Source organism: Cherax quadricarinatus, unplaced genomic scaffold, assembly GCF_038502225.1.
Source record: "Cherax quadricarinatus isolate ZL_2023a unplaced genomic scaffold, ASM3850222v1 Contig3699, whole genome shotgun sequence".
Classification (NCBI taxonomy): domain Eukaryota; kingdom Metazoa; phylum Arthropoda; class Malacostraca; order Decapoda; family Parastacidae; genus Cherax; species Cherax quadricarinatus.
The window spans coordinates 16,234-40,427 of record NW_027198725.1 but is presented as its reverse complement, the minus strand read 5'-3'; the positions used below and the strand labels follow the sequence as shown (position 1 = coordinate 40,427).

Genomic DNA, 24,194 nt, shown 5'->3' with positions numbered 1-24,194 from the left:
GGTCTTGAAGGAGCACCTTGCTGAGAGTCATCCTGGTGGTCAACACGACGTTACTACCTTCACTATCACCCCAGGTAAGTAGTAGTGGTGGTCAACACGACGTTACTACCTTCACTATCAACCCTGGTTAGTAGTAGTGGTGGTCAACATGACGTTACTACCTTCACTATCACCCCAGGTAAGTAGTAGTGGTGGTCAACATGACGTTACTACCTTCACTATCACCCCAGGTAAGTAGTAGTGGTGGTCAACATGACGTTACTACCTTCACTATCATCCCTGGTAAGTAGTAGTGGTGGTCAACATGACGTTACTACCTTCACTATCACCCCTGGTTAGTAGTAGTGGTGGTCAACATGACGTTACTACCTTCACTATCACCCCTGGTTAGTAGTAGTGGTGGTCAACATGACGTTACTACCTTCACTATCACCCCAGGTAAGTAGTAGTGGTGGTCAACATGACGTTACTACCTTCACTATCATCCCTGGTAAGTAGTAGTGGTGGTCAACATGACGTTACTACCTTCACTATCACCCCTGGTTAGTAGTAGTGGTGGTCAACATGACGTTACTACCTTCACTATCACCCCTGGTTAGTAGTAGTAGTGGTCAACACGACGTTACTACCTTCACTATCACCCCTGGTTAGTAGTAGTGGTGGTCAACATGACGTTACTACCTTCACTATCACCCCTGGTTAGTAGTAGTGGTGGTCAACATGACGTTACTACCTTCACTATCACCCCTGGTTAGTAGTAGTGGTGGTCAACATGACGTTACTACCTTCACTATCACCCCTGGTTAGTAGTAGTGGTGGTCAACATGACGTTACTACCTTCACTATCACCCCTGGTAAGTAGTAATGGTGGTCAACACGACGTTACTACCTTCACTATCACCCCTGGTTAGTAGTAGTAGTAGTGGTCAACACGACGTTACTACCTTCACTATCACCCCTGGTTAGTAGTAGTAGTAGTGGTCAACACGACGTTACTACCTTCACTATCACCCCTGGTAAGTAGTAGTGGTTGTCAACATGACGTTACTACCTTCACTATCACCCCTGGTTAGTAGTAGTGGTGGTTAACATGACGTTACTACCTTCACTATCACCCCTGGTTAGTAGTAGTGGAGGCCAACACGACGTTACTACCTTCACTATCACCCGTGGTTAGTAGTAGTAGTGACCAACAGGACGTTACTACCTTCACTATCATCCCTGGTAAGTAGTAGTGGTGGCCAACACGACGTTACTACCTTCACTATGACTCCTGGTTAGTAGTAGTGGTGGTCAACATGACGTTACTACCTTCACTATCACCCCTGGTTAGTAGTAGTGGTGGTTAACATGACGTTACTACCTTCACTATCACCCCTGGTTAGTAGTGGTGGCCAACACGACGTTACTACCTTCACCATCACCCCTGGTTAGTAGCAGTATAACCAATAGGACGTTACTACCTTCACTATAACCCCTTGTTAGTAGTAGTGGAGGCCAAAACGACGTTACTACCTTCACTATCACCCCTGGTTAGCAGTAGTGATCACCTAGACGTTACTACCTTCACTATCACCCGTTGTTAGTAGTAGTAGTGACCAATAGGACGTTACTACCTTCACTATCATCCCTGGTAAGTAGTAGTGGTGGTCAACACGACGTTACTACCTTCACTATCACCCCTGGTTAGTAGTACTGGAGCCCAACACGACGTTACTACCTTCACTATCACCCCTGGTTAGTAGTAGTGGTGATCACCGAGACGTTACTACCTTCACTATCATCTCTGGTTAGTAGCAGTGGTGGTCACGACGTTACTACCTTCACTATCACCACTGGTTAGTAGTAGTGGTGGTCAACACGACGTTACTACCTTCACTATCACCACTGTTTAGTAGTAGTGGTGGTCAACACAACATTATTACCTTCACTGTCACCACTGGTTAGTAGTAGTGGTGGTCAACATGACGTTACTACCTTCACTGTCACCCCTGGTTAGTAGTAGTGGTGGTCAACACGACGTTACTACCTTCACTATCACCCCTGGTTAGTAGTAGTGGTGGTCAACATGACGTTACTACCTTCACTGTCACCCCTGGTTAGTAGTAGTGGTGGTCAACACGACGTTACTACCTTCACTATCACCCCTGGTTAGTAGTAGTAGCGGTCAACACAACGTTACTACATTCACTATGACCCCTGGTTACTCGTAGTAGTGGCCAACATGACGTTACTACCTTCACTATCACCCCTGGTTAGTAGTAATAGTGGTCAACATGACGTTACTACCTTCACTATCACCCCTGGTAAGTAGTAGTGGTGGTCAACACGACGTTACTACCTTCACTATCACTCCTGGTAAGTAGTAGTGGTGGTCAACACGACGTTACTACCTTCACTATCACCCCTGGTAAGTAGTAGTGGTGGTCAACACGACGTTACTACCTTCACTATCACCCCTGGTTAGTAGTAGTGGTGGTCAACACTACTTTAATACCTTCACTATCACTAACCAGCCGCTAACCAGACTGAGAGTCGAAGATCAAAATGAATTTTTTATGAGAGAGCCACAAAATTTGATTAACACAAGCCTATCCGATGTTATCCTGACGCCAAATGACTTCGAACAGGCGATAAATGACATGCCCATGCACTCTGCCCCAGGGCCAGACTCATGGAACTCTGTGTTCATCAAGAACTGCAAGAAGCCCCTATCACGAGCCTTTTCCATCCTATGGAGAGGGAGCATGGACACGGGGGTCGTCCCTCAGTTACTAAAAACAACAGACATAGCCCCACTCCACAAAGGGGGCAGTAAAGCAACAGCAAAGAACTACAGACCAATAGCACTAACATCCCATATCATAAAAATCTTTGAAAGGGTCCTAAGAAGCAAGATCACCACCCATCTAGAAACCCATCAGTTACACAACCCAGGGCAACATGGGTTTAGAACAGGTCGCTCCTGTCTGTCTCAACTACTGGATCACTACGACAAGGTCCTAAATGCACTAGAAGACAAAAAGAATGCAGATGTAATATATACAGACTTTGCAAAAGCCTTCGACAAGTGTGACCATGGCGTAATAGCGCACAAAATGCGCGCTAAAGGAATAACAGGAAAAGTCGGTCGATGGATCTATAATTTCCTCACTAACAGAACACAGAGAGTAGTCGTCAACAGAGTAAAGTCCGAGGCAGCTACGGTGAAAAGCTCTGTTCCACAAGGCACAGTACTAGCTCCCATCTTGTTCCTCATCCTCATATTCGACATAGACAAGGATGTCAGCCACAGCACCGTGTCTTCCTTTGCAGATGACACCCGAATCTGCATGACAGTGTCTTCCATTGCAGACACTGCAAGGCTCCAGGCGGACATCAACCAAATCTTTCAGTGGGCTGCAGAAAACAATATGAAGTTCAACGATGAGAAATTTCAATTACTCAGATATGGTAAACATGAGGAAATTAAATCTTCATCAGAGTACAAAACAAATTCTGGCCACAAAATAGAGCGAAACACCAACGTCAAAGACCTGGGAGTGATTATGTCGGAGGATCTCACCTTCAAGGACCATAACATTGTATCAATCGCATCTGCTAGAAAAATGACAGGATGGATAATGAGAACCTTCAAAACTAGGGAGGCCAAGCCCATGATGACACTCTTCAGGTCACTTGTTCTATCTAGGCTGGAATATTGCTGCACTCTAACAGCACCTTTCAAGGCAGGTGAAATTGCCGACCTAGAAAATGTACAGAGAACTTTCACGGCGCGCATAACGGAGATAAAACACCTCAATTACTGGGAGCGCTTGAGGTTTCTAAACCTGTATTCCCTGGAACGCAGGAGGGAGAGATACATGATTATATACACCTGGAAAATCCTAGAGGGACTAGTACCGAACTTGCACACGAAAATCACTCACTACGAAAGCAAAAGACTTGGCAGACGATGCACCATCCCCCCCATGAAAAGCAGGGGTGTCACTCGCACGTTCAGAGACCATACAATAAGTGTCAGGGGCCCGAGACTGTTCAACTGCCTCCCAGCACACATAAGGGGGATTACCAACAGACCCCTGGCAGTCTTCAAGCTGGCACTGGACAAGCACCTAAAGTCAGTTCCTGATCAGCCGGGCTGTGGCTCGTACGTTGGTTTGCGTGCAGCCAGCAGCAACAGCCTGGTTGATCAGGCGCTGATCCACCAGGAGGCCTGGTCACAGACCGGGCCGCGGGGGCATTGACCCCCGAAACTCTCTCCAGGTAAACTCCAGGTAAACTGGTTAATAGTAGTGGTGGTCAACACGACTTTACTACCTTCACTGTCACTCCTGGTTAGTAGTAGTGGTGGTCAAAACGACGTTAATACCTTCATTATCACCACTGGTTAGTAGTAGTGGTGGTCAACACGACGTTAATACCTTCACTATCACCACTGGTTAGTAGTAGTAGTGGTCAACACGACGTTATTACCTTCACTATCATTGCTGGTTAGTAGTAGTATTGGTCAGCATGGCGTTACTACCTTCACTATCACTCCTAGTTAGTAGTAGTTGTGGTCAACACGACGTTACTACATTCACTGTAGTAGTAGTAGTCACCTACGCAGTAGTCACACAGTAGTCATGTGAAAATTTGTCTGGACTGCCTCCATGTGAGTTGTCTACCCTGGCAAGCTCTGTTGACACCGAGCCCTGAGGTCGGTACCTCAGCCTCACAAGTGGCTTATTGGACAGATTTCCATAAATGACTGATGTTGGAAGAAATTTCGCCTGCATGCACGAATGAAGGAAAAACTTACTTGGTGTTGGAGAATATATCCCGGTCTTCAACCTCCCTAAGCTTTACCCCCTCTGGATTTCCCCTCAGAACCACGTGCAACCTGTTTCCAAAGGAGTGAGTATCCCCTAGTACAACTATGCAGGAAGTGACACTAGCTTCTAAGCTTAACAACGAGAAGACGCAGGAACGTACCGATCATTGGCCGTCCAGCTGCACAAAGACCCACAGTTCAGCTCACTTGCAAATTCCCCCTAGAAACTGACCAGAATAATGAGAAAGGGAGGTATCTTCTTACTGTATGGGCCTGACGGAGGAGGACATCTACGGTACTTCGAGGTGCCTCCACCAGATTTCCCCGGGACCTAGTATGTGTAAACACGTGAGGTGCCGCCCTGATGTTAAGGTGGTGTGATTCGTTCGGAGTTTCGACAAAGAAGAAGGCACTGCGGTCTCAAAACCCCATGCCTCGACATTCAAACTTCGGCTGCCAGTTCTCCCTAGCTAACATAACCTAGGGTCTGCCTACATTATCGGTCTGTTACTACCTGTGTTAAGGTCTTAGGTCTACATTATTATTATATACAGTTGCCTCAATATACAGTATACAGTATAAAATACCTACTTCTTCCTTGAAGGGCAAATTTATCAATTAAAATGTACCTTCCAACCACCTTCGCCAACCCGGTTGTATGTGTGTGTTTTGGGTGGGTGTAAGGGCCACCCAACTCAGCCGTTCCATCCGCGACATGTTGGGCTCCTCGTACGACGTATCTGCCCTGTGGAACTTTTTAGGACTGATTAAGTTTCCACAAGTCAGTTACACAAGTCACCTACATAGAAGTCAGTTACACAGTAGTCACCAACACAGCAGTCATCTACACAGTAGTTACCAACACAGCAGTCACCAACACAGCAGTCACCAACTCAGCAGTCACCAACACAGCAGTCATCTACACAGTAGTCACCAACACAACAGTCATCTACACAGTAGTCACCAACACAGCAGTCATCTACACAGTAGTCACCAACACAGCAGTCATCTACACAGTAGTCACCAACACAGCAGTCATCTACACAGTAGTCACCAACACAGCAGTCATCTACACAGTAGTCACCAACACAGCAGTCATCTACACAGTAGTCACCAACACAGCAGTCATCTACACAGTAGTCACCAACACAGCAGTCATCTACACAGTAGTCACCAACACAGCAGTCATCTACACAGTAGTCACCAACACAGCAGTCATCTACACAGTAGTCACCAACACAGCAGTCATCTACACAGTAGTCACCAACACAGCAGTCATCTACACAGTAGTCACCAACACAGCAGTCATCTACACAGTAGTCACCAACACAGCAGTCATCTACACAGTAGTCAGTTTCACAGTAGTCAGTTACATAGTAGTCAGTTACATAGTCACCTACACAGTTACACAGTTACACAGTATTCAGTTACACAATAGTCACCTACACAGCAGTCACACAGTTACACAAGTCACCTACACAGCAGTCACCTACACAGTACTCAGTTACACAGTAGTCAGTTACATAGTCACCTACACAGTAGTCAGTTGCAGTCACCTACACAGTAATAAGTTGCACAGACACCTACACAGTAGTCACACAGACACCTACACAGTAGTCAGTTACACAGTAGCCGCCTACACAGTAGTCAGTTACAAAGTAGTTACCTACACAGTCACTTACACAGTAAGTTACACAGTAGTCACCTACAGATTAGTTACACAGTAGTCACCTACACAGTCACCTACAGTCACCTACACAATCACCTACACAGCCACCTGCACAGTCATCTACACGGTAATCACCTACACAGTAAACACCTACACAATCACCTACTGTTATTTCTATCCTTCTGCTGAACAACGGTTTAGTGCCGATGGAGGTAGCGTAGGTAGCAATGATACGGCCGTGGACTAGTTTGGCTTTAATTGGGTAGGAGTGAGTACACAACCGGCAGTGTGAGGGAGTGACCGCAAGCCAGTCCGTGGAGGGGGAGCACTTGTGTCTGTCAAGTCGGTCAGCCTAGGAGTGAGGGAGAGGCATGGGCCGGCAGGGTGGCCTGGCTATAGAGGGCGGCACCTGAGTGGCGCGAAATATGAACTAAGCTGGCAGACAGCATGGGCTGTCTGTGCAGACAGTACAGGCTGTCTACACTACACAGTAGTCACAGTAGCCCTCCAAAACCCTCTTCAGATAAACTCCAGGTAAACACAGTAGTCACCTACACAGTCACCTACACAGTAGTCACCTACACAGTAGTCATATATACAGCCACCTACACAGTAGTCACCTACAGTCACCTACACGGTAGTCACCTACACAGTAGTCATATACACAGTCACCTACACAGTAGTCACCTACACAGTATTCACACAGTCACCTACACAGTTACCTACTCAGTAGTCACCTACTCAGCAGTCACCTCCACAGTAGTCACACAGTTACCTACACAGTAGTCACCTACACAGTCACCTACACAGTAGTCACCTACACAGTCACCTACACAGTAGTCACCTACACAGTCACCTACACAGTCACCTACACAGTAGTCATCTACAGTCACCTACACAGTAGTCATCTACAGTCACCTACACAGTAGTCACCTACACAGTCACCTACAGTCACCTACACAATAGTCATATACACAGTCACCTACACAGTAGTCACCTACACAGTCACCTACACAGTAGTCACCTACACAGTTACCTACTCAGTAGTCACCTACACAGTAGTCACACAGTTACCTACACAGTCACCTACACAGTAGTCACCTACACAGTCACGACAGTAGTCACCTACAGTCACCTACACAGTTACCTACACAGTACTCACCTACTCAGTAGTCACCTACACAGTAGTCACCTACACAGTCACCTACACAGTAGTCACTTGCCTAGCATGAGTCACAGACTCATGCTAGGCAGGTTCAACTCACACTGTAGTAGGTCTACTGGCCTATGCTAGGCAGGTCCAACTCACACTGCAGTAGGTCTACTGGCCTATGCTAGGCAGGTCCAACTCACACTGCAGTAGGTCTACTGGCCTATGCTAGGCAGGTCCAACTCACGCTGCAGTAGGCCTACTTGTCCATTGTAGGCAGGTTCAACTCACACCGTAATAGGTCTACTGGCCCATGCTAGGCAGGTCCAACTCACACTGCAGTAGGTCTACTGGCTCATGCTAGGTAGGACCAACTCACATTGCAGTAGGTCTACTGGCCTATGCTAGGCAGGTGTCACTCACACTGCAGTAGGCCTACTTGCTCATGCTAGGCAGGTCCAACTCACACTGTAGCAGGTCTAGTGGGACATGCTAGGCAGTTCCAACTCACACTGTATTAGATCTACTGGCCCATGCTAGGCAGGTCCAACTCACACTGTAGTAGGTCTAGTGACCCATGCTAGGCAGGTCCAATTCTCGCTGTAATAGGTCTACTGGCCCATGCTAGGCAGGTCCAACTCACATTGCAGTAGGTCTACTGGCCTATGCTAGGCAGGTGTCACTCACACTGCAGTAGGCCTACTTGTCCATTGTAGGCAGGTTCAACTCACACTGTAGTAGGTCTACTGGCCCATGCTAGGCAGGTCCAACTCACACTGCAGAAGGTCTACTGGCTCATGCTAGGTAGGTCCAACTCACATTGCAGTAGGTCTACTGGCCTATGCTAGGCAGGTGTCACACTGCAGTAGGCCTACTTGCCCATGCTAGGCAGGTCCAACTCACACTGTAGCAGGTCTAGTGGGACATGCTAGGCAGGTCCAACTCACACTGTATTAGATCTACTGGCCCATGCTAGGCAGGTCCAACTCACACTGTAGTAGGTCTAGTGACCCATGCTAGGCAGGTCCATTTCACGCTGTAATAGATCTACTGGCCCATGCTAGGCAGGTCCAACTCACACTGTAATAGGTCTACTGGCCCATGCTAGGCAGGCTCAACTCACACTGTAGTAGGTCTACTGGCCCATGCTAGGCAGGTCTAACTCACTGCAGTAGGTCTACTGGCCCATGCTAGGTAGGTCCAAATCACACTGCAGTAGGTCTGCTGCCCCATGCTATGTAGGTCCAACTCACACTGCAGTAGGTCTACTGGCCTATGCTAGGCAGGTCCAACTCACACTGCAGTAGGCCTACTTGCTCATTCTAGGCAGGTCCAACTCACACTGTATTAGGTCTACTGCCCATGGTAAGTAGGCCCAACTCACACTGTAGTAGGTCTACTGGCCCATGCTAGGCAGGTCCAAGTCACACTGCAATAGGTTAAGTGGCCTATGCTAGGCAGGTCTAACTCACACTGTAGTAGGTCTACTGACCCATGCTAAGCAGGTCCAATTCATGCTGTAATAGGTCTACTGGCCCATGCTAGGCAGGTCCAACTCACACTGTAGTAGGTCTACTGGCCTATGCTAGGCAGGTCTAACTCATACTGTAGTAGGTCTACTGACCCATGCTAGGCAGGTTCAACTCAAACTGTAATAGGTCTACTGGCCCATGCTATGCAGGTCCAACTCACACTATAGTAGGTCTTCTGGCCTATGCTAGGCATGTGAAGAAATTTTCTCCAGGAGGGAGATATCAGCCCTTCTCAGCCCTGAAGGGCCCAGCCCTCTCAGAAGGGGCAAGCATCTTGTTTACTTCCAAATCAAGTAATTACAATCAGATGTTTAACCAGTGTGTACCAGTCGTAGGTCATGTGACTCCTTGCAAGAGACCAGTGTTGCAACCAGTGAGAGCTGACGAGAGTAATCTCTGTACCGCAACAGGATAGGTGCAGGGAAACTTCTACCTCACTTTATTCACATATGGGACATAATGAACTCTAAGTGATTGAGACTTATTTCGAAATCAAGAATTCTGCTTTGCTTCCTGGTGGAAGTTTGGCAAGCAGGGGAAGTATACTCTGTCAGCCTTTCCTTTGTAGCTGGGGGAAAGCGAGGTGCGACGATGGACATTATAGCTCAAATGACTTTTAACCCTTGTGATGAATGGTTTGAAAAACCGACAAGTTGAAGATTGAGACACTTATGCAGCATATGGGTATCTTTATTCAGGAAACGTTTCGCCACACAGTGGCTTCATCAGTCCAATACAAGGAGGAAGGAGTAAGGAGAGGAGGAGTATGAGGTAATCAGTCCCTCAGCCTGGAGTCGATGTGTTCAGTCCATCAATCTTGTAGAATGTACAGCATAGGGCCGTAGACGTGGCTTATATACTGTAGTGAGGTGAGGTGAAGCAGGTGGAGGCGGGGTCATAGTGGTACCATCCACTAGTCGTAGTGAGGTGAGGTGAAGCAGGCGGAGGCGGGGTCATAGTGGTACTATCCACTAGTCGAAGTAGGTCTTCGTCCAAAGGTTGAACAAGATACCCATATGCTGCATAAGTGTCTCAATCTTCGACTTTTAACCCTGCCAAGGGAAACATTAATGCCAGGATAATGAATAAAGAACACTGATCCGCGCATTTTTGTACATAAAAGTATCTCAATAGACACAGCAGATACAGAGAAGTGTAAACAGCTTCTTTAGTAATAAGGCTGAATAATAAACAATACTTGATAAACAGAGTGTAACAACGAGTGTTGCGATCCTGACGAGTGTAGTGTGACATTCTTCAAAGAATATGTCTGCTTCAATCAAGACACCGATACCCGAGTTCAATATGTGTCTGATACAGATACCCAGGTAGGTCTAGTCATGAATGTTACTAGTCAGATCAGCTGCACAGCAGATAGCTAGTTCATTCGTCTCTGGATGTACCATACACTCGGTTATAGGTGTGCTTTTTAGCCCATCACAAGTAAGTATAGATTCCCATCAGTATTCAGTTACTGAAATACTGACACAACACCCTCTAAGGGTAATTATACTTATACAACATTTTTTCACACAGCTCTTAGGGAGCGCATACGACAACTTCTCAAGACATCGCCTTCAGGGACGGCTGTGTAGGTGAGAGCTGTCTTTCAAGATAAGTCCCATTACATTCCATTATTTACTCTCTGAATTAGCTTGTAGCATTTCCCTAAAAAGGCAGGTCCAACTCACACTGTAGTAGGTCTACTGGCCCATGCGAGGCAGGTCCAACTCATACTGTAGTAGGTCTAATGGCCCATGCTAGGCAGGTCCAACTCACACTGCAGTAGGTCTATTGGCTTATGCTAGGCAGGTCCAGCTCACACCCATGTAGTCCTCCAGCTTACATTTATACCTACCCAGAGTTGTCACTTGTTTATGCAGTTAATTGTTATAATCATTAAGTTCTAAACCCATAATTAAGCTGAAAAAATACGAACAGTCTGTATTTTTTTAAATACATCTGCTGTAATTGCACGTCATTTAAATTTCGAAAATTAACATTTGGAAATTATTTTGAGAACTAATGTGTAATTTTTTTTTTTTTTGCACACATTTAAGCTGTTTTCTGTTTTTGCACAGTAATGGAGAGGCTCAACTAGGATAAGATTGTTTATGTTCCTTATTTTTTGTTTCAGGTGCTGGTCCAGGTGATGCATTCCACTCTGAGTTGGTGTTGCTTGACGTTTGGGTGAAGGTGATGGTAGGTGAAGCACCTGCATCGCAAGGTGCTTCACCTGTGTTACAAGATGGCTCACCTGCCTCACCAGACAGTTCACCTGCCTCACCGGACAGTTCACCTGCCTCACCAGACAGTTCACCTGCCTCACCTGACAGTACCATCGTCCACCACTTGGTGGCAAAGTTCTACAGTTTGGATTTAATGAATCGCGAGATAGACAAGTGGATGAATACCGGCCAGAAGGAATACTTGATATATACAAAGATAATTAAAGAACTCAATGAGTTCCAGGCAGACAGAGCCCCTGACGAGCCTGGAATATCCATCCCACATTTGATCTATGGACGATGTGCTGGTAATGAAAATGTTTTACTAATGGAAAACATAAAAATCCAGGGATACAACACTGTTGACAAGCGTAAGGGGCTGGATTTTGAGCATCTTAAGGTCTGTATAGAACACATTGCCAGAGTTCACGCCCTTTCACATGCGTTCTATAAGGAGAAAGATTTCCGTAATAAATACCCTTGCTTTCAGTCCACTTCCGAGCACCTCAAGTTTGTTAAACCAATAGTAGCTGCTATGCTAGATATTATCATTGCATTTTTTAGGACTCTGACGACAAGAAGGATGTCACACGAAGACTTGAAGCATGTAAACAGAATTTATTAGATAAATATTCAGCAATACTGCTGGACGGAGAAAGGATCACATGTTTGATTCATGGAGATTATTGGATTAATAATATAATGTACAAATACAAGAGCCCAGTGGCACAGGCAAGTCATGAGGACTCACAGGCAAGTCATAAGGACTCGCAAATACTTGCAGGCCATGAAGATTCACAGGCAATTCACAAGGACTCGCAGAAAGGCCACAACATCTCAAGGACACTTGCAAGCCAGAGGGTCTCCCAGGCACATGAAAGCCATCAAGAAATCGAAGCATTAAAAATCATTGACTGGGGCAACAGTATCTGGGGCAATCCAGTGTTTGATCTACAGTATCTCCTCTACACGTCCACTACTCGCACTGTCAGGAATGCTCATCTAGATCACCTGCTGCACCTCTACCATTCTACCTTCACTAAGCTTGCTGCTAAGATGGGCTCACCTGCTGCCAGCTGGAGCTACGAACAATTTGAACTAGAATGGGAGAGGACTTTCACTGTAGGGTTCCTCTTTGGCTGTATTACGAGTTTAGGAACACTGAGCACCAGTAATCCTGTCAACAAAGCACCACAGCCTTCATGCCTAGACAAGCCTTTTCTCTTACCGGTCAAAGTAGTTGTTGATGGCATAAAGCTAGGAATGGTAAAGTTATTTATTCCTTTACTTGAAAAGCCAATTGGAGAGTTTCTCATTAAAAACATTTCACCACACATTTAAGCCCATACTTGAAGAACTATGTTCTGGTCAGAATGAAATTATGAACACGAGACTTACTGACCTCATTTGTGAGGCTGATGAAAAGGGGATTTTCTCCACAGAATCAGTCATATCTGAGTGAAACAATGACGAGTGTGCTCCCTGAAAAAGACCCCATAATCAACCCACATTCACATCAGTGATTGTTGCTTCATGTTCCTCAATTCTGCCATTTAAACTGCAGGTGGTTCTCGACTTACGATGGTTAGGTAAGATTTGCCAAGAAATAGGACAAGTGTTTCCTGATGTGGGTTTTAATCAGATGATGACCTGCCATTTGAGCTTTTGGTCATGTGACTGAGGCCTTCCACTGGCTTATCGGTCCACCCCCTTTAAAAAAACGTGGTCATAGTTATAATCATTTAGTTTTACTTATGGTGGGGTTACATTCTGAAGAACCCATCGTAAGTTGAAAATATCGTAAGTAGAATACAGATATGTTACAAAAATAATTCTAAGTATTAACGCATCTACCATTTCCTACCAAGGAAGGGTGACCCAAAAAAAGAAGAAACACTTTCATCATCATTCACTCCAACACTGTCTTCCCAGAGGCATACCTACATGATATAAATAACTACTGCCACTAAATAAATGAACAAATAATTACTATAACTGAATATCAGTACTGGAAATAAATACAAGAACACAAGTTCCTCTGACAATAATAAGTGAACAATACAGAACATACATCACTATCACACCATCAAAAAGTCAAAATATAAAGCAAGGAGCAACTGTATTACAGTGAACCTCAGTCATGTCAATGATCATTATATTCACGTCAGTGGTTGTTACATCATTCACATCAATGATTATTACATCACGTTCTTTAATATCAACAATTCTGCCATTACAAGAAATACATTTAATATTTATCGTGGGAAGGTACAGCATACCCGGGTATAATATACGAGGACTTCCTAAAAATCTAGAAAATTCTGCCAGAAATCTCTAGAAACATTGACTCAGCATTTTAAAACTATCATTACAAAAAACTATCTCCCTAACATATCCCAGCATCAGATAATTGTGTAAAAACTATTCATGTATATTTTCAATGTCGCGAATATATATAAAATTTTTGGTATTAACACATCGGCCGTTTCCCACCAAGGTAGGGTGGCCTGAAGAAAAAGAAAAACTTTCATTATCATTCACTCCATCACTGTCTTGCCAAAGGTGCACCCACACTACAGTTATAAAACTGCAACATCAACACCCTTTCTTCAGAGTGAGAACACTGTACTTCTCATCTCCAGCACTCTAGTCTGGCCTGCCGGTTTCCCTAAATTCCTTAATAAATGTTACTTTCCTCACACTCCAACAGCAGGTCAATTTCTAAGAATCAATTTTCTCCACTCCAGTCTAACACACTCACATATGCTTGCAGGAATTCCAAGCGTCTCACACAAAACTTTCTTCACCCCCCCCCTCCCTCGAGCATTTCCTAGGCCAACCCCTACACCAAACCTTCCACTACAGATTTATGCACTATCCAGCTCATTCCTCTCTAAATGTCTGAAGCACCTCAACAACCCCTCCTCAGCCCTCTGGATAATAAATACTTTTAGTACTCCACAAGCCCTTGTGGCTTAGCGCTTCTTTTTGATTATAATAATAATAATAATAGTACTCCACACTTCCTAATTTCCAAACTATGGATTCTCTGCATTATATTCACACCACACATTGCCCTCAGATACGAGATCTTCACTGCCTTCAGCCTTCTCCTTGTTGCAACATTCACCACCCATGCATCACACACACATAAGAGCATTGTAATAACTAAGGTCTCATATATTTCCCCTATTTGCATTCATAAAAGAAAGTTCTTTGTCTCCACAGACTTCTCAGTACACCACTCGCCTTTTTCCCCTCATCAATTCTATTATTCACATTATACTTCATAGACCCATCTGCTGACATGTCCACTCCCAGATATCTGAATACAGTGGACCCCCGGTTAACGATATTTTTTCACTCCAGAAGTATGTTCAGGTGCCAGTACTGACCGAATTTGTTCCCATAAGAAATATTGTGAAGTAGATTAGTCCATTTCAGACCCCCAAACATACACGTACAAACGCACTTAAATACACTTACATAATTGGTCGCATTCGGAGGTAATCATTATGCGGGGGTCCACTGTATATTCACCTCCTCCCTCCAATCTGATTTTCAATCTTTCGTTATCTACTTTTTTTGTTATCCTCATCACCTTACTCTTTCCTATATTCCCACACCTTTTCTCGCCCTCCGTTTTAACTGCAGCTTCTCATTCTATACCCCAAACTTCAGGCAGGCATTCTCAGAAATGCGCGCCTTGGTGGTCTCCTGCTTGTGCTCGTGCAGTACGTTTGAAACGCGCTGCATGCGGCAGGTACCGGCACAATAGAACCACGGAGAGACTTGATTTTAAGCAGAAGTGTGCGATCGCTTGCATGTCATCCGTGACGCTAAACGCACTTGCTGGTGAGATAATGTCTGCACCATCACCTCTGCTTCCTCTATGAGTGCAGTCTGGAAAAAGTACGAAAACTGAGTGGTAAATATTCTCCTGACCCGGCTCCTGTTCTGCGGGTTGCCAGTGTTGATATAGCAAACCCACTAGATGTTGCCAACGAAATTAGCAATCATCTGGTCTGTATTTCTCAGGGGCTCCATCTATGCCCCTCGTTTCTTTTCTCAAAGTCTGCCAGAGAGTTAGCACCCTTGGACTTTTCTTCTCTCGGAGAAGAACAGTATAATGTGCCTTTTACACTTCAGGAACTGGAGGCAACACTCTCAGCTTGCCGATCATCAGCAGCTGGGCTCGACGACATTCATATTCGTATGCTACAACATTTACATCAGTCAGCCCTTGCAGTCCTCTTTATGCCTTTTCAATCTTATTTGGTCACGAGGAGTTCTTCGACAGCTGTGGAAATCTGCCATTGTTCTCCCTTTCCGCAAACCGGGTACTACGGGACATGAAGCCTCTCACTATCGTCCCATTGCTCTTACCAGTGCAGTTTGCAAAGTGATGGAACGCCTGGTAAATAGATGTTTAGTGTGGTATTTAGAGACACTCAACAGTCTCTCCACTCGTCAATATGGCTTTTGTAAGGGTCGTTCTACCATAGACCCCTTACTACACTTGGATACGTATGTTCATAATGCCTTTGCGAATAACCACTCAGTTATTGCCATATTTTTTGACCTTGAGAAGGCATATGATACAACTTGGAGGTATAATATTTTGGCCCAAGCCCACTCCTTAGGCCTCCGAGGCAATCTACCATCCTTCCTTAAGAACTTTTTGACTGGCATACATTTCCGTGTTCGGGTTAATAATGTGCTCTCCCCGGACTTTATCCAAGCTGAAGGTGTCCCCCAGGGATGTGTTCTGAGCACAACACTTTTTCTCCTTGCTATAAATGATTTGGCCTCTAGTCTTCCATCCAATATTTGGTCATCACTCTATGTTGATGACTTCGCTATTGCCTGTGCAGGCGCTAACTGTCACCTCATTACAGTTTCTCTCCAGCATGCAGTCGACCGTGTTTCCAATTGGGCCACCACACATGGGTTTAAATTTTCCAGTACCAAAACTCGCCAAATTACTTTCACTAGACACTCTGTCATCTCCGATCATCCTTTATACCTCTATGGCACCCGTATACCTGAACGTGATACAGTCAGGTTTCTAGGCCTCCTCTTTGACCGTAGGTTATCCTGGAAACCTCACATAACCTCTCTGAAGACACCCCTCAAGGAAGGTTCCTTGATGTTGGTGAGGGGCTCTTGATTTAGGGAATTGGATCTGTGCTCCAGTTCCCCGAATTAAGCCTGAATGCCTTCCACATCCCCCCCCCCAGGCGCTGTATAATCCTCCGGGTTTAGCGCTTCCCCCTTAATTATAATAATAATAATCTCTGAAGACAACTTGTCACAGCTGGCTGAACCTTCTTAAAACCCTTGCTCATCTTTCATGGAGAGCTGATCGTTGAACTCTCCTTCGCCTACATTCAGCCCTCATTTTATCGAAGCTTGATTATGGTGGCCAGATCTATTCAGCGGCCTCTCCTGCTACTCTATCTAGCCTCAACCCTGTTCATCACCAAGGATTACGTTTATGCCTTGGTGCTTTTTGCTCTACCCTGTTGAGAGCGTCTATGCAGAAGCGAGCTGTATAGCCCTTGTGGCCTAGCGCTTCTTTTTGATTATATGCAGAAGCGAAAGTTCCATCCTTATTTGATTGCCGTGATGCCCATTGCCTTCGCTACTATGTACGCTCTCGCGATCTCCGCAATCCTTCCATTTATAGAATGGTCACCGATATTAGTTGACATTCTTTATTTGTTCGCCACCCCTGTTTGCTCCGTCTCTTCTCTCTTCGCCTACATTTGCTCCTGTCTTCTCTTCAATTACCACCTTTCTATGTTCATGTAGCATCTCATTTTTCCCTATCCCTTTGGGAAGTTCCAGCTGTTCGAGTCTGTTCTTTCTCACTCCCTTGCTCAAAGGCCCAATTGTCTACTGTAGCTTCCCGCTCTCTTTTTCTTGACCACTTCCACTCTCATTCTCATGCCATTGCAGTGTACACATATGGCTCTAAATCTTCTGACGGCATAGGATTCGCAGCAGTGTTTCCGGACAGTGTCGTACGAGGGCATTTACTATCTTCGGCTAGTATTTTTACTGCTGAATTGTATGCCATTCTTGCAGCAGTTATCCGTATTACATCTATGCCTGTGTCATCATTTGTGGTTGTCTCAGACTCCCTTAGTGCTTTACAGGCTATACAGAAATTTGATACACCTCACCCCCTAGTTCTCTGTATCCAACTTTAGCTACGCCGCATCTTTACCAAGCATAAAGATATTGTTTTTTGTTGGGTCCCTGGTCATATTGACATACAGGGCAATGAACAGGCAGACACTGCTGCGCGGTCAGCAGTACATGACTTACCCATTTCATATAGAGGTGTTCCATTTACGAACTATTTTGCTGCAATAGCTACCCACCTTCACACCCGTTGGCAACAACATTGGTCCACGCTGCTCAGTAGCAAACTTCAATCTATTAAACCGAGTATTGGTTACTGGCCGTCTTCTTGTCACCAGTGTCGAGGTTGGGAGACTACTCTCTCCCGTCTTCGCATTGGACATACTCGTCTTACTCATGGATATCTCATGGAGAGGCGCCCTGCTCCTCTCTGTGAGAATTGTCAGGTTCCATTATCGGTCAGCCACATTCTATTAGACTGCCCACTTTATCGACGAGCACGCAGAATATACCTCCAACGTCGTCTTCGCTCTGCTGCTCTCTCTTTACCTTCCCTTCTCGCTGATGGACCCACCTTTCATCCGGATTCTCTCATTGACTTTTTGACAACAGCTGACTTACTTCACAAACTCTGATGATGATACCTTCAGACCTTTCTACCTCAATCTCTTGCTGCCCTCTACCCCCGCACTATCCCCTTCCCCGCTGTTTTCTGTAACCTACTAATCATCCCTCCCCCCTTTCTACCGCCCATTACCCTCGCTTCCTTCCCTACCCCTGCAGTGCCGTATAGCCCTTGTGGCTTAGCGCTCCTTTTTGATTATAATAATAATAATCCTATATTCACTTTTACATGTAATTTCCTTTTACACACCCTGCAAAACTCGTGCAGAATCTCTTCGCATTCTCCTAAAAGCACAGTGTCATCAGCAAAGAGTAACTGTGACAACTCCCACTTTGTATTAGATTCTTTATCTTTTAACCTGAACATACACTTCTCTTACAACCTCATCTATAAATTTAATGAGCAACCATGGTGACATCACACATCCCTGTCTAAGGCCTACTTTTACTGGGAAATAATCTCCCTCCCTCCTACATACTCTAACCTGAGCCTCACTATTTTCATAAAAACTCTTCACTATCAGTAACCTTCCTCCTGTTCCATACATTTGCAACATCTGTCACATTGCCTCCCTATCCACTCTTATCATATGCCTTTTCCAAATCCATAAATGCCATAAAAACCTCTTTACCTTATCTAAATACTGTTCACCTATATGTTTCACTGTAAATATTTGGTCTACACACCCCTTACCCTTCCTAAAGCCGCCTTGTTCATCTGCTAATCTGCTCTCCGTCTTACTCTTAATTCTTTTGGTAATAACTTTGCCAGGGATACTTAACAGGCTTATTATATAATCAGTATATACTTGCTCTCAATATCTGTATTCATCTCAAACGTTAAGCACTCCATTGTATCTGCCTAATTGTATGTTTGTAAATTTTCTCTACAAGCCTTATTGAACCCATATAGCATGACCTAATAGAGTACACAATTCTCCTGTATTCACTGTAACGTATCTAATGACCATATGTACTATTATTGTCCTATTAATCTTAAGTTAATTTTGTCTGAAATGCTCTCCAAATAAAAGGGCTTTTAGCATGTACACCCAACTATTATACTTCTTTGTACATACATGTATCAAGTCAAAATAAATATTTTTATTATTACTGTTATTATTATTATTATTATTATTATTATTATTATTATTATTATTATTATTATTATTATTATTATTATTATTCCCTTATAAGTTTTACTCTCTCTTTTGTCCCCTTTGCCTTTATACAAAAGGAAATATGCATGCTTTCTGCTGATCCCTAGGAACCTTACCCTCTTCTAAACATTTATTAAATAAACAAACTAACCATTTCAAAACTATATCCCTTCCCCACCCTGCTTTTAACTTTTTTATCTTTATCCCATCAATTCCAGCTGCTTTATCCCCTTTCATTCTATTCACTGCCTCATGCACTTCCCCCATACCTACAACTGGCTCTTCCTCACTCCTACAAGATGTCATTCCTCTCTGCTCATTACACGAAATCACAGCTTCCCTATCCTCATTTAACAATCCCACAAAATATTCCCTTCATCTTCGCAATACCTCTAACAACTTTCTTCTCATATTTTTAACTAACAAATCCATTCTTTCCCTAGGCTTTCTCAACTTATTAATCTCACTTCAAAACTTTTTCTTATTTCAACAAAATTTGTTGATAACATCTCACCCAGCAGGGGCACCACGAGTACAGGTGTCTCAGGTTGAAACCTCCTAGTAGTAAGATGTTTGGGACAGGAGTTGGGAGATTTTCCAGACAGTGGTCAATTTTCTCAAGCTGCTCCTGGAATTGCTAGGAAGTTGCATCTGGAGGTTTGTATACTATCACAATGACAAGGTTTTGATTTTCAGTCTTTACCGCCAAAACTTCAACTACATCATTTAAAGTGTTTAGTAGTTCTGTGCAAATGAGCGACTCTGTGACATACAGACCGACCCTCCCTTGTTGCCTGTTGAGTCTGTCGCATCGAAATAGGTTGTAACCTGGGATCCATATCTCGTTGTCATAGTGATCCTTTATGTGGGTCTCTGTGAATGCTGCAAACATTGCATTTGACTCCATGAGCAGTCGCTTGATGAAAGGAATTTTGTTGTTTCTTAATGGCTTTAGACCCGGTATGTTTGCAAAGACAAATGTCGTTATATTGGTAGAATTTAGGGGTGTGGGATTGAAAGATAAATAATCTAACATAAAGTGGGAGTTGTCACAGTTGCTTTTTGGTGATGACACTGTGCTTTTGGGAGATTCTGAAGAGAAGTTGCAGAGGTTGGGGGATGAGTTTGGTAGGGTATGTAAAAGAAGAAAATTATTAATATGGGAAAGAACAAGGTGATGAGGATAAAAAAAATGAAGGATTGAAAAGATGGGAGGGAGGAGAATGGAGGAGGTGAATGTACTGAGATATTTGGGAGTGGACATGTCAGCAGATGGATCTAAGAAAAATGAGGGGAATCATAGAATTGATGAATGGGAGAAAGGTGAGTGGTGCACTGAGGAGTCTGGAAACAAAGAACTTTTTCCATGGGAACAAAGAGGGGAATGTATTACCTGGAGTTTATCTGGAGAGAGTTCCGGGGGTCAACGCCCCCGCGGCTCGGTCTGTGACCAGACCTCCTGGTGGAACAGAGCCTGGTCAACCAGGCTGTTACTGCTGGCTGCACGCAATCCAATGTACGAGCCACAGCCCGGCTGGTCAGGTACCGACTTTAGGTGCTTGTCCAGTGAGTGATTTTCGTGTGCAAGTTTGGTACTAGTCCCTCTAGGATTTTCCAGGTGTATATAATCATATATCTCTCCCGCCTGCGTTCCAGGGAATACAGGTTCAGGAACTTTAAGCGCTCCAAGTAATTGAGGTGTTTTATCTCCGTTATGCGCGCCGTGAAGGTTCTCTGTACATTTTCTAGTTCAGCAATTTCACTTGCCTTGAAAGGTGCTGTTAGTGTGCAGCAATATTCCAGCCTAGATAGAACAAGCGACCTGAAGAGTGTCATCATGGGCTTGGCATCTCTAGTTTTGAAGGTTCTCATTATCCATCCTGTCATTTTTCTAGCAGATGCGATTGATACAGTGTTATGGTCCTTGAAGGTGAGATCCTCCGACATGATCACTCCCAGGTCTTTGACGTTGGTTTATCGCTCTATTTTGTGGAAGGAATTTGTTTTGTTCTCTGATGAATTGAAATTTCTCATCGTTAAACTTCATATTGTTTTCTGCAGCCCATTGAAAGATTTGGTTGATGTCCGCCTGGAGCCTTGCAGTGTCTGCAGTGGAAGACACTGTCATGCAGATTTGGGTGTCATCTGCAAGGGAAGACACGGTGCTGTGGCTGACATCCTTGTCTATGTCGGATATGAGGATGAGGAACAAGATGGGAGCGAGTACTGTGCCTTGTGGAACAGAGCTTTTCACCGTAGCTGCCTCAGACTTTACTCTGTTGACTACTACTCTTTGTGTTCTGTTTGTGAGGAAATTATAGATCCATCTACCAACTTTCCCTGTTATTCCTTTAGCATGCATTTTGTGCGCTATTACGCCATGGTCACACTTGTCGAAGGTTTTTGCAAAGTCTGTATATATTACATCTGCATTCTTTTTGTCTTCTAGTGCATCTAGGACCTTGTCGTAGTGATCCAATAGTTGAGACAGACAGGAGCGATCTGCACTAAACCCATGTTGCCCTGGGTTGTGTAATTGATGGGTTTCTAGATGGGTGGCGATCTTGCTTCTTAGTACCCTTTCAAAGATTTTTATGATATGGGATGTTAGTGCTATCGGTCTGTAGTTATTTGCTGTTGCTTTACTGCCCCCTTTGTGGAGTGGGGCTATGTCTGTTGTTTTTAGTAAATGTGGGACAATCCCCGTGTCCATGCTCCCTCTCCATAGGATGGTAAAGGCTCGTGACAGGGGCTTCTTGCAGTTCTTGATTAACACTGAGTTCCATGAGTCTGGCCCTAGGGCAGAGTGCATGGGCATGTATGAGAGCATAGCTTTATCATCGCTCTTATATGGGTGTGAAGCATGGGTGGTGAATGTTGCAACAAGGAGAAGGCTGGAGGCAGTGGAGATGTCATGTCTGAGGGCTATGTGTGGGGTGAATATAATGCAGAGAATTCGTAGTTTGGATATTAGGAGAAGGTGCAGGATTATCAAAACTATTATCCAGAGAGGTGAGGAGGGTTTATTTAGGTGGTTCGGACATGTAGAGAGGATGGAAGATAATAGAATGTTTTTGAGAGTGAATAAATCTGTAGTGGAGTGGATGTGGGGTAAGGGTCGGCCTAGGAAAGGTTGGAGGGAGAGGGTTAAGGTTTTGTGTGCGAGTTACTTGGACTTCCAGCAAGCATGTGTGTGTTAGAAGCTAATGGAGACAAAGTGTTTTTAGGGCATGACGTGCTGTTGGAGTGTGAGCAAGGTAACATGAAGGGATTCAGGAAAACTAGCAGGCTAGACTTTAGTCCTGGAGATGGGAAGTACAGTGCCTGCACTCTAAAGGACGGGTGTTAATGTAACAGTTTTATAACTGTAGTGTGGATGTGCCTCTGGCAAGACATTGATGGAGTGAAATATTAAAGTTTTTCTTTTTTGGACCACCCTGGTGGGAAATAGCCGATGTGTTAATAAAAAATGTTGTTATTATTATGGGTTATAGTTTGTATTTAAGATAAGATAAGATAAGATTTCGTTCGGATTTTTAACCCCGGAGGGTTAGCCACCCAGGATAACCCAAGAAAGTCAGTGCATCATCGAGGACTGTCTAACTTATTTCCATTGGGGTCCTTAATCTTGTCCCCCAGGATGCGACCCACACCAGTCGACTAACACCCAGGTACCTATTTGCTGCTAGGTGAACAGGACAACAGGTGTAAGGAAACGTGTCGAAATGTTTCCACCCGCCGGGAATCGAACCCGGGCCCTCCGTGTGTGAAGCGGGAGCTTTAGCCACCAGGCCACCGGGCTAATGTCTGGGTCCTTGAACAACCCAACAAGTGACAATGAGGTGTTAAAAGTGAAATGGACTAGCAGAAGACTGAAATTTCAGGAAATCTGAAAGTGCCAAACTGTTAGAGGCCTAGCAGGCACTGCTGCCACGAAGCTAAAAATAGTAACTTACAAGGACAAGTAAACCCAAATTCAGAAAGTCAAGTGTTATTCAAGTTGGTTAGTGATTTTTTTTTTTTTTTTTTTTTTTTTTTTTTTTTTTTTTATTTTATTTAAAACTAATACTTAATAGTCTATGACGTAGAACTCTATCGAAAGCCTTACTGAAGTCCATATACACAATATCATATTCATTACCATGATCTACCTCCTCCACTGTGTATATACACTGAGATATACACCTCTGTGTATATGCACTGAGATATACACCACTGTGTACATACACTGAGATATACACCACTGTGCACATACACTGAGAGATACACCACTGTGTATACACATTGAGATATACACCACTGTGTATGTACACTGAGATATACACCACTGTAGGGGAAGGGATAGTGGGAGCTAGACTGACCCTACCTTAACAAGCAGCCGGCAATCAAACTATCATTTCCGGGGTGGGGGAAAAAGGCGGGAATAGCGGGAGTTTGACTTACCCGACCTTAACAAGAAGCCGGAAATGAAATTATTGTTACCAAACACTCCCTCGCTACTCCTATCTATTGAACTTTTCCCTCTCACTGAGATATACACCACTCTGTATATACATTGAGATATACACCACTGTGTATATACACTGATATACACACCACTGTGAATATACATTGAGATATGCACCACTGTGTATATACACTGATATACACACCACTGTGAATATACATTGAGATATGCACCACTGTGTATATACACTGAGATATACACCACTGTGTATATAAACTGAGATTTACACCACTCTGTATATACATTGAGATATACACCACTGTGTATATACACTGATATACACACCACTGTGAATATACATTGAGATATGCACCACTGTGTATATACACTGAGATATACACCACTGTGTATATAAACT

At 44.2% G+C, this 24,194-nt stretch overlaps 1 protein-coding gene across 1 annotated transcript; it reads left to right on the top strand.

Annotated features, from left to right (window-relative positions):
- LOC128705864 (uncharacterized) lies at nt 1–19,282 on the top strand (the record flags this gene model as incomplete). The annotated part of the gene is given in 4 exon segments (XM_070081693.1): nt 1–74; nt 11,305–11,964; nt 11,967–12,717; nt 12,719–19,282. Coding segments are annotated over 4 exon segments (1,624 nt in total), but the record flags the coding sequence as incomplete, so codon positions are not given.
- Nucleotides 19,283–24,194: the final 4,912 nt, after the last annotated feature.